The sequence below is a fragment of the Ranitomeya imitator genome, chromosome 3 (genome assembly GCF_032444005.1).
Source record: "Ranitomeya imitator isolate aRanImi1 chromosome 3, aRanImi1.pri, whole genome shotgun sequence".
NCBI lineage: Eukaryota > Metazoa > Chordata > Amphibia > Anura > Dendrobatidae > Ranitomeya > Ranitomeya imitator.
In genome coordinates, this window is record NC_091284.1 from 174,857,551 (window position 1) to 174,869,603 (window position 12,053).

At 44.0% G+C, this 12,053-nt stretch overlaps 1 protein-coding gene across 2 annotated transcripts in view; it reads left to right on the top strand.

Annotated features, from left to right (window-relative positions):
• The first annotated feature begins 3,566 nt into the window (after window positions 1–3,566).
• Window positions 3,567–12,053, top strand: part of RPGR (retinitis pigmentosa GTPase regulator) — a 99,419-nt gene continuing 90,932 nt past the window's right edge. For both annotated transcript variants that reach the window (XM_069761616.1, XM_069761617.1), the window contains exon 1: window positions 3,567–3,725. In XM_069761616.1, the coding sequence (XP_069617717.1) occupies window positions 3,692–3,725 (34 nt within the window). In that variant the 5' untranslated portion in view covers window positions 3,567–3,691. The remainder of the gene's footprint in view (window positions 3,726–12,053) is intronic.

The following is a 12,053-nucleotide window of genomic DNA, read 5'->3' on the forward strand; positions in this document are numbered from 1 at the left end:
CATCACGTGACGGGATCAGCAATGCGCTCATTTCTGGCCCGATGGCCGGAAGCGCTAGTTAAATGCCGCTGTCAGGGGTATTTAACTAGTTAATAGCGGTGGGTGGATTGCGATTTCATCCGCCGCTATTGCAGGCACATGTCAGCTGTTCAAAACAGCTGAAATGTCCCGGGTTTGATGCGGGCTCACCGCCTGAGCCCACATCAAAGCAGGGGATCTGACAAGGGACTTCTGTCCAAGGTCAGAAAGAGGTTAAAGAAGTTGTTTACTACTCTCATACTCCACGCTTGGCTCCCATAAAATAATAAAGCTTAGGGTTCATTCTCACATGTGAGAAACTCAGATGAGTCTTGCACGTCAATACCCGGCTCTGCACCCCAGAACTCAGGAGCGGAGTGTGCGGCTGCATATATTCCTATGCGGACGCACACTCCAATCTGGGGGCCGGGTGGAGTGCCGGGTATTGACGTGTGAGACTCACACGAGTTTCTCGCATGTGAGAAGGAGCCCTTATACTCGCCTCCCATGCCGGAGCCGATCCCGCGGTATTGGCACTCCGTCTCCCGGGGCTCACATACGGTTATTGTGACACATGACACCGGCGCCCAATCATCGCCTCTTGTCAAATTGAGCAGGAAGAGGAAGTGAGAGATCAGCTGCAGCCTAAAATTCCTTTTCATGTTCGATTTGTCTGAAGGTGGGGACAGTGACGTTACCGCTGATTGGACACCGGCGTCACGTGTCACGAAAACAGCACAGGAGCCCTGAGACCGCGAGTGCTGACACTGTGAGAACGGCGCTGCCACAGGAGGCGAGTATAGACTTTATTATTTTATGGGTGCCAAATATTTTGATCCTAGTAGTTGGCAATCCATTCAAACTCAGTGAAAACAAAGGCTGTTAAAGTCCCTAGATATCGGAAGTTGATTTTTATGCCCTTCAGGATAAGCCATTTTGGTTGGGTCTTTAGGACAAAACTTTATTTTTTTTACAATGTCCAACCTGGTGAATGCGTTGTTTTAAGTATCCATTGGCCTCCCCGTGATGCGATTGTGAGGTACCAATAGGTTGCCATGACATCTGAGGGTCTGCTGAAGAAGTGCCTGTCATGACGCCTATAGCTCCTGAATGGATCATTCTATGACTGCGCGTTTTGCTATATACTGCAATATTGTGGGTTCAGGTTTCCTATGGGACTATAAAATACAGGAGGAAAAAACCTCCACTATTCTAGAAAAAACACCACAGAAAAACAGGCAAAGGTGCTTACCTGTCTAGGCCTCAAATCAAATACACGGTCATGGTGCAGTGGGCCCAAGTCAAGATGGCGACTACACAGGTGTGATAATACCAGATAAGACAGCCAGCCTACAATCAGGGAATGGCTGCTTGGCACACCAGTGCAAATAAATAATCTGCAGCAGTGTTCACACAGAGTATGCACAGCAACTGGATCCTAGCCTATCAGTAACGCCATGTGGCGGGCTGACCAGCGCTAACTGTAATGCGTCCCGTGTGAACAGAGGCCACAACATACAAAGCCATCAGAGCCCAACTGCACCTCAAAAAGTAAAAAAAGTATCAAAATACGTAAGGTATTAGTTAATATTATGGCCACAATACATAAGCTGGCAACCCACGTCAAGGGTCCTCACGCTTGCCAGTCCTAGTCTAACAGCAAAAACTGCAACAGGAGGAAAAAAAAAAGAGGAAAAAACCTCCACTATTCTAGAAAAAACACCACAGAAAAACAGGCAAAGGTGCTTACCTGTCTAGGCCTAAAAAAAAATGCAGTTTTTGCTGTTAGACTAGGACTGGCAAGCGTGAGGACCCTTGACGTGGGTTGCCAGCTTATGTATTGTGGCCATAATATTAACTAATACCTTACATATTTTGATATGTTCTTGTGCACTTTTTTTACTTTTTGAGGTGCAGTTGGGCTCTGATGGCTTTGTATGTTGTGGCCTCTGTTCACACGGGACGCATTACAGTTAGCGCTGCTCAGCCCGCCACATGGCGTTACTGATAGGCTAGGATCCAGTTGCTGTGCATACTCTGTGTGAACACTGCTGCAGATTATTTATTTGCACTGGTGTGCCAAGCAGCCATTCCCTGATTGTAGGCTGGCTGTCTTATCTGGTATTATCACACCTGTGTAGTCGCCATCTTTACTTGGGCCCACTGCACCATGAGAGTGCATTTGATTTGAGGCCTAGACAGGTAAGCACCTTTGCCTGTTTTTCTGTGGTGTTTTGACTATAAAATACAGTAAAAATAAAAAAAAAGTTTACAATTCTGAAAAAGAAATACAAACATTTAAACGTTTAAATCAGCCACAATTTTCACCTATTAAAAATAAGGATATAATAATAAAAAATACATATATCACCACATCCATACATGTCTGATCTATCAAAATATAAAATTAATCAACCCAATCTGTAAATGACGTCGTGAGAAAAAAAAAAAAATCGAAACACCATAATTGCATTTTATCTGCATTGCAAAACCGAAGAAAAATGCATCTACCTCCAAATGGTATCAATAAAAACAGAAGCTTCCTACCCAAATAACACGTTCTCACACAGTCCTACTGACTGAAAAAATGAAAATGTGAAAGTGGCAACGCAAGCAAATTTTTTTATGAATTCCTGAATTTTTTTTCACCTCATAAAGGAATTCTGACACGTGACAAAAGGCTATTATCCTGCCAACATGGGGTAATCTGAAGGTTAATCGCAAACCTGCCCGATGCCTGCACTGAATGTTATTCCTCCACGTAGTGTTTTGGCTTTCAGTCACGGGGCGGCGATGGCGCTGGTTCAGTCACCACCGTGTATAGAGCGGCGGCTGTAACCGCGGCCCCGACACTGACTGACTGCAGGCTCAGCATTAGGGACGGCTGTCAGTCAGTGCTGGGGGCGCAGTTACAGTTCATTTCCTCCCGGCAGCGGGGGCGTAACTGTCCGTGTTGGGCAGGTTGAGAACGCTATAAATCTGCACATTAACCCTATATCTGCAGGTCCATAACGATTTTTCACGTGACAAGTTCCCTTTAAATAATGAAATAAAATAACTATGCCTGCTTGGTATCGCAGTGCTGGTATAATCCGGGAGAATCATGCTGCAGGGTCATTTTTACCAAATAATGAACGCTGTACCAGTAAAAACCCAATACGGGGGGCAGAATTCAGCTTTTTTTGCCGTTTCACTGCACTTTCCCAGTTCATTATATGGTGAAAAGAATGATGTCAATCAGAACAACTTGTCCTGCAAACAACACAAACCCACATACAACTATGCTGACTGAAGACTGGAAAAAAAGTTATGGATCATGGAGGAAAAAAGTAAAAAAAAATTGGAAATTGCCATGTTGGGAAGAGGTTAAATTAAGGAAAGAAAAACAATGTGTGAGGAGAAAACTGGGGAGTGGGCGTCATATAGCAGAGTGCAGCCCCCGCTAACGGTATAAACGCGTCGTTCCACGGCCACTCAGAATGTGCCTGGAAGCACCGTTCTCTACTTACACAGTGAAGTGTGATCCTCCGTCCACTAGGTGGCGCAGTCGGGCCGCAGATGACAAGATGGACTCACGCCTCCGTTGCTATAGACCAGCAGTTTGTTTACTTCCGGTCGCAGAAACCTGGTGGGGGTGAAGGAGCTTCTTGTGGGGGATCGCTGGAATCAGGGCATGGCTGCCGAAGAGGAGGAGCAGCCGGTGCCCGGTATGTGCCAGCAGCACGTGTATGTATAGATAGGTGCTATGTGTGGCTGCAGCACAGACACTGCTGTCATATATGGCTGTCATATATTGAGAGCGGTGATCCAGAGCGCACTGCTGCTGACAGCTCAGGTCTATATGAGCATTGCACTGCATAGGAGGAGATCACACGTCCTGTACTGTGCTGTGCCTGCCATGTGTATGTATAGATATAGATAGGTGCTATGTGTGGCTGCAGCTCAGACATTGCGGTGATCTATAGCTATAATGACTGCTGTGATCCAGCGATCACTACTGCTGACAGCTCAGGTCTATGGTGATGCTCTGTGCTGCAGCCATCTGAGCTCTGCATAGGAGGAGATCACACGTCCTGTCCTGTGCCTGCCATGTGTATGTATAGATATAGATAGGTGCTATGTGTGTCTGCAGCTCAGACATTGCGGTGATCTATAGCTATAATGACTGCTGTGATCCAGCGATCACTACTGCTGACAGCTCAGGTCTATGGTGATGCTCTGTGCTGCAGCCATCTGAGCACTGCATAGGAGGAGATCACACGTCCTGTACTGTGCTGTGCCTGCCATGTGTATGTATAGATAGGTGCTATGTGTGTCTGCAGCTCAGACATTGCGGTGATCTATAGCTATAATGACTGCTGTGATCCAGCGATCACTACTGCTGACAGCTCAGGTCTATGGTGATGCTCTGTGCTGCAGCCATCTGAGCACTGCATAGGAGCCTGTGCAATGGTGTGTAGTGATATGACAAATACAATGATGAGAGTCTTGATAGATCTGATGATGGTCAAACTGTTTTCTTACATGTTAGCTACTGAGTCCTACAATACTGGTGATATCTGTGTTTCAACAGTTTCACTCCCATTTTTTGAGCATTTTTTTTAATTCATCTATTTTAGTTCAGAACAAACAATATGTTCTAGTTACTGTTAAATTTTCCCTCCAAATCCCCTTCTCCCCCACCCTGTCCCTTTTCCATTGGGCCATTAGATCAGTCGTGTGTTTATGCCTATTGACCTGTGTGGTTTTTTTGTATAATACCGAGCCCAGCTGCCAATAAATGGACGCAATTTTCATATTTGCATTCTCATTTTTTTTCCCTCACCTTTTTTCAAAGATCCATTGCTTTTTATATTTCCATCAACATTTCCATATGCGGGCTCGTTTTTGTGCAGGGGGAGAGCTAGTTTTGAATTGCACCACTTATCTTACCATATGCTGTATGGAAAAATGCGGAAAAAAAAATCCAATGTGAGGTGAAATGGTGGCAAATCGCAATTCCACCATTTTTAGCTTTATTTTTCACAAGTAATAATGAGTTAATTCATTTTGTATAGGTTTGGTAAGGGACTTGAACTTGCAATTATTTGATTACTTGTACCATATACTGCAATACCAGGTTACTGCAGTATACAGTAAAAATCCCTGTCCCCTTTGAACCCCAGCTTACTGGCAAGGACAGCAAGGGGTTAAAGGCTAAACAGCATCGATTGGTGCTAGTTCTGATCCCCACTTTTAGATATAAATGTCAGCTGTGTAACTCTGCCAGCATCTGCCCTGCGTGGAGTGAGCTCCACCAAACAACTCTCCTCCCAGCCAGGCAGCATAAGGCTGGTTTCACACTAGCGTCCGGCAGGGCTGCGGATGGCAGCCTTCTTCCTCAGTTAAGCCCCGCCCCCTGCCGCTCCTCTTCCTTCAGCTCCGCCTACGTCTGCATGCGTCCTGCGTTCCCTATCTTTACCATTGGGTATGCAGGCCATGCTTATGTATGCGGATGCTTCCGCATGCGTCGTTTTGACGCTGTGCTGACCGCAACAAAATGCAACATGTTGCGTTCGACGCAGTTCAGCGCAAAGTCAAAACGACGCATGCGGTGTCATCCGTGTACATCCGCATGGCCTGCATACCCAATATTAAAGATAGGGTACGCAGGACGCATGCAGACGTAGGTGGAGCTGAAGGAAGAAGCGGGGCTTCACGGAGGAAGAAGGCTGCCATCCGCAACCCTGCCGGACGCTAGTGTGAAACCAGCCTAGGCTAGCTCTGACGATGTGTATCAGTCGGGACCCAGATTATTTTGGGGATAGGAGTGGCTAGAATCCGCAGTAGTGTAGTATTCAAAACTCACTATTCATTATACTCTCAGGAATAGTAACAATACAGCCAGGAGAGATCCCCTGTATAAAAAATGTAACTTTTATTTATGCCAAGATAAAAATAAACTCTGAAGGCAGTGGTGACACAAAGACTATACATAACACACATGTAAATAAAGTGCTTCAACCAGTGCTCTTATAAAAAATGGTTTGGTCGCCCCAGTTTTGCTGAATTTTCTTTCATCCGGTTCAGGTTACACAGGAGCAGACAAAGATAGTTAAATGTCAAAAAAGGGAATGGGGAGAAGTTTCCTGTTATTCCCTGTCGTGCTCCTGTCCTCACAAGGGCAGTTCCCAAGTGTAGGCTGCCACAATGTACCCACCAAATCTTTGTTTTTCTTCCTACGCGTTTCCTCCCAATAGAGGGGATTCATCAGGGGAGCCGATAAAATGAAAGTGGGATAAGCATATAGGGACCCCGCAGTGGCAGGAGACCCTGTGTCAGGTATGACCAGTTTTGTCACAACCCATATGGTGGAAATGTATGGTACAAGGGGTAGGAGTGACTAACCGAGCTCAGCTGAGGGCTCAGACTCCCAGTTCTCCCAACATGGCCAATTAACCCCAGTACTGCCAAAAGAACCACCATTTAAAAAGAAGGTGCTTCTTCTTAGCGCAGGAGTAGATGCCAGGGCTGTGAAGTCGGTAAGCCACAGTTGCGACTCCGACTCCTGGATTTTATCAGGTTCCGACTCCTTCATAAATGGCCAATTCGTAACAATAAATTTACTGTTCTCAAATATTAACATCGTGCTTATTCAGTTTCTCACCATCATATAAGTAATCAGACCACTTAGAGCAAAAACTATATTTATTAGAATACAATTAGAATATAGCAAATAACTTTTATAAACTTTTCTAAACTCTTGTAAGTAAATATGCAATAAACACTTATGCAGTTAATAAGAAGAAATCTATAAATTTGTCCTCAGAAAAAGTATTGCCTCTGTCAGATCCTCCTTCATGGATGCCCTCAAATCTGATCTAATTATTTTGAGAGCAGAGAACAACCTCTCTACACTAACTTGGGTTGGTGGCAAAGCAGTAACCACTCGGGCAACATCTCTGACAATGTCAGGATACAGAGGAATCGCTTGTTGCTCTGTTATTTTTGATGAACGGTCAAATTTCTCAATTTCTTTTAGTGCACATGAAAAATTCTGCTGAAATGTACTGGCTGTGTTCTTCTATGTGGGAACGCTTTGCACGTTCCTTGTGATCCAAATATTTTTCGAAATTAAATTCTTCTTCAGTTGATGAGGGTGAAGATGTGGCAGGACGACCAAATTCTTCTTGTTCCTCCTGACTGTTCTGCAACCCTTTCATCCTTACTGCTATTTCAAACACAGCTTCTTTTCCTTTAGTTAGCTGTTGATCATCTAGAAGAATCCGATGCATTGGGTCTACATAAACAGCTGCCAAAAGAATGTTATTTTGTAATAGTAGTTCCTCTCTCCATATCATTGATGTAGCAATGCCACTTGCAATTAACCCTCCTCTTTGGGACAGGCGAAACATCAGGTTCTTCCACTCCTTTAAGAAAATACCTGGAGTTAAGTCCTCTGCTTGTAATTTTTTAGTCTGTAGATGGGTGCTCTAGCAATTTTTCCAGCTCAGTCACCTGATTCCACTGACTTTCATTTAGCGTCAGTTGAGGGTTAGCCATGTCTACAAGAAAGGTTTCCAGTTCAACCAAGCGCTGAATCATTAAGTACTGCCCCATCGTGTGGCTTGATCAATAATTGCCCCTTTTCCAGCATGTCTCTTCAAAATTGAGTCAACTTTAGGGGTTCTGGCAACAGTAGCCAATTTTCTCACCTTGCCAATCAGTGCAGCAGCATGTCCTTCTTGCAGACTGTCTCTTATAGCCAGCTGTAGCGTATGCACAACACAGCGCATGTGATGAATGAAAGAACGTATTGACACAGTTTCAACAAGATCATCTAAACTATTATGTTGCTGTTCATCTGAAGCAACTTCAGTTTGCTCCTCAGTTACAATACTGTGTTCCTTTATTTCAAACATTTGTGTGTCTGTGGACCCGGAATGTTCTTATAGCTGCTGGTCACCATCATTACTCTCATTCATTAGCTTAATAGTTCTTATCATATTTGAAGCATTGTCAGTTACGACAGAAAGAACTTGCGCTTTTTTAAGTTCATAGTCTTGCAGAACCTTTTCCACCAAGACCTGGAGAAACTCACTGGTGTGATGAGCTTTAGTGTCTTTTACTGCCAATGTCTTGGTAACTGTTTCATTTTTGTCACAAACAAATCGGACATTGATGGCGAAATAGTTCACTCTGTGACGTGTGCAGGCATCCATTTTAAGAAACAGAAAGCGTCCCCTCAGAGTTTTTTTAAGTTCTTCCTTTTGTTTAAAAGCTTCTTCGATTACTAATTTTCTAAAACTCTCTCTCTCCAGAGAAACACCAAGCTTGCGGGCCATTTCCCCATTCAGACACATAAAAGCTGGTCGTGAAAATAATGAAATAGGTACACTATCCTTTACAACAAGCTCTATGATCTGTTTTTTAAATGTATCTACTGTCATTGTCACAGTAACTTTGTCACTGACAAAATATCTTGCAACTGATGGCTGCAAAGTTCTCTGCTCCTTTGTTTGGCTGGAAGAGCTGGGCACTGGTTCATTGGTTTGGATGCAGTCTTTCTCATCCACTGCTTTCAGTACTTCTGGATGAAAGCGCTGTAAATGTCTCTTTAGATTAGAAGCTCTGGTAGGAGCATTTTTATCTTTGCCTGAATATGCACTGATCTTGGCTTCACAGCATTTGTTTTCGTCTGGAACATTTGTCATACACTGACAGACATAATGTTTTCTATCTTGAGTGATGGTGAAATGTTCAAATACAGCTGATTTAATGTGATGCTTCTTTGACAATCTCAGGTTTTTAATTCTGCATTCACAATCCAAATGACAATTGTTTTTCCTAAAAACAATTGTACAAAATTATTGCGAGGTCGTACAACTGATATAGTGGTCAGTAATACTGTTATTCCTCATGTACTCACAGTTAACTGATGCAAAGTTTGTTGAAAGGATAATACTTCTTAAGGTACCGTCACACTAGACGATATCGCTAGCGATCCGTGACGTTGCAGCGTCCTCGCTAGCGATATCGTCCAGTGTGACAGGCAGCAGCGATCAGGCCCCTGCTGTGCTGTCGCTAGTCGGGGAAGAAAGTCCAGAACTTTATTTCGTCGCTGGACTCCCCGCAGACATCGCTGAATCGGCGTGTGTGACACCGATTCAGCGATGTCTTCACTGGTAACCAGGGTAAACATCGGGTAACTAAGCGCAGGGCCGCGCTTAGTAACCCGATGTTTACCCTGGTTACCATCCTAAAAGTAAAAAAAACAAACACTACATACTTACCTACAGCCATCTGTCCTCCAGCGCTGTGCTCTGCACTCCTCCTGTACTTGCTGTGAGCGTCGGTCAGCCGGAAAGCAGAGCGGTGACGTCACCGCTCTGCTTTCCGGCCGCTGTGCTCACGCAGACAGTACAGGAGGAGTGCAGAGCACAGCGCTGGAGGACAGACAGCGGTAGGTAAGTATGTACTGTTTTTTTTTTTTTTTACTTTTAGGATGGTAACCAGGGTAAACATCGGGTTACTAAGCGCAGCCCTGCGCTTAGTTACCCGATGTTTACCCTGGTTACCGGCATCGTTGGTCGCTGGAGAGCGGTCTGTGTGACAGCTCTCCAGCGACCAAACAGCGACGCTGCAGCGATCCGGATCGTTGTCGGTATCGCTGCAGCGTCGCTAAGTGTGACGGTACCTTTACAATCTTCCTCTTCTGAGTAGCAGCTGTGAGATGCTTGGAAGACGTACACCAAACATCTAGTCTAGAGGAGGAGCATTACTACTAAGAATTTGCAACACATTTTCACTTTGTTTCATACATTGTAAGTAGGGGGGTAGGGGCAGCATGGGGTTAACCAAGTATAAGATTAGATAAGGGCAGTGGAGAACAGTGAGGCTATGTGCACACGTTTTTTTCGCGCTAAAAATGCTATAAAAACTCATTAAAAACGCATACATTATGCATTCTATCATTTAGAATGCATTCTGCATGTTTTGTGCACATGGATGCGTTTTTTTTTCGCGAAAAAAACGCATCGCGGTAAAAAATGAGCATGTTCATTATTTTTGCAGATTTTCTGCGTTTTTCCCGCAATTCTATGCATTTGGGAAAAAACGCACCAAAAACACGTCAAAATCGCCGTAAAAACGCATGCGGATTTCTGGCAGAAATCTCCGGTTTTTGTCAGGAAAATTTCTGCAAGAAATCCTGACGTGTGCACATACCCTGACACACAAGAAGTAAGAAATGTCTCTATCTCCAGCAGAACTGCTTATCACTGTTGTTCATAGTTTGATAGAACATATATATTTGAGTAACATTTATAAAATTCATATGAAAGTTCAATTATGAAATATTAATACTTTTTTTTAAAGCTGGAGTCGGTACATTTCTACCAACTCCGACTCCAACCAAAACTAACTCCGACTCCATGACTCTGACTCCACAGTCCTGGTAGATGCAATCAGACACTGCAGTCTTCTGGCTCCTCTCTGTCGCGATCACCCTGTGACACCTACTATTTAATGAACATATGCATCATAGAGTGTTAAGGGGTTAACTAGGCAGCGGTTTTTGTCCCTGAATCAGCTTATCAGTGGGCATGTTGAGCGACAGATCCCTGTTGATCTGATATTGATGCCTTATTTTAAGGCTAGCCCATCAAATACTGATCCTGGAACACACCAATAAAGAATGTTCAGGAAATTGTAAATATGTTTGTACAGTAATGCAGGTGTATTACTAGTAATTGATCCCTTTAACCGTGGGAACGTTCCGCTAATATAGAGTTGGGTCTTATCTTCCCTATGCCTGACATGCAGATCTAACATATATAAGGATTTACATTTCTCCAATGCCGATTAAAGGGGTTTTCTGTGCATTTTTTTTATGGGGTTGTCTGGGACTAGATTACTTTTTAGATTACACTTTGGCCAAAAGAACTAGCAGGCAATTGCTAACAACGTGCTTGTTCTACTTAGCCCTGGCTCAGTCACAATGGTTATCGGCCGCTCCTGCCAGTTATTTTACTGCTTCACGTGTACAGAGCAGCTCTTCCTCTTCCAGAATGCTCTGTCGATGAGATGTAACTGACGACATCATCCTGATTGACAGCCGGATTCCTACAGTTAGGCAACGGCGAGCCTGCTGGCAATCAATATAACATCGACAGTCACGCCCTGTCAACAGAGTAGAGTGGAAAAGAAGCAGCTGCCCTGTCGATGTGACGTCAGCGGAAGCTGCAAAATCACTGTCAGGAGCGTTCTGTGACCACTCTGCTGGCAGAGATTGGCGGCGAGCATAATGGGCAGGTAGTAAGTTACCTGCCTGTTAGTTCTTAGGTCCATAGTAAGAAAATAGTCTCGGATAACCCCTTTAACGATTTCAAAGGGAATGGTGGCTGGAAAAACAAGCCATACTCGACATCAGAATCCATCTCCTGCTCCAGCACTGCTGCTGTAATGGTTTCCACTGGACCAGAAGTGATGACTCCCACCGCCAGTGACTTGACCACTTAGTGACTGGTGGTGTGAATGTCATCACTTCCTGACCAGTGGAGATCAAGGGGTGGATACTGATAGTAAGTATGGTTTGGTGCCTTCTCTTATAGGCCAGCCTACCCTGTAGGGTGGAAAAATGCCACCTTATAGGAGGAAAGCCCAAGTGCATAAATATGAAATTCTGAATTGAAAGTTTCAAGTTTTCGTTTCATCTGTAGTTGTGATCCAGCATTGAAATATTGTTTTTTAATATTGCTCAGTTATATTTAATGCTTAGTTATCCAGTTAAAGCCCATTGGTTGTATGGATGGCAATATTGCTTGTCTCACAGCTTTTCTCTGAACGGTTCTAACTGGGAAATAGGTGAAAATAACTACTTAAAGTTATGGATTTTTGCACTGCTAGGATGTGTTCATGGACACTAGCAGAATTTTCACTCACATTTCGGAGATTATTCCACAGTATAATTACTAGCGCCATGATCCGTTTCTTCTTGGGATCAGCGAGGTTACCGTATGATCGAAAATATGCCATAATATTAAGCACTCTTGCAA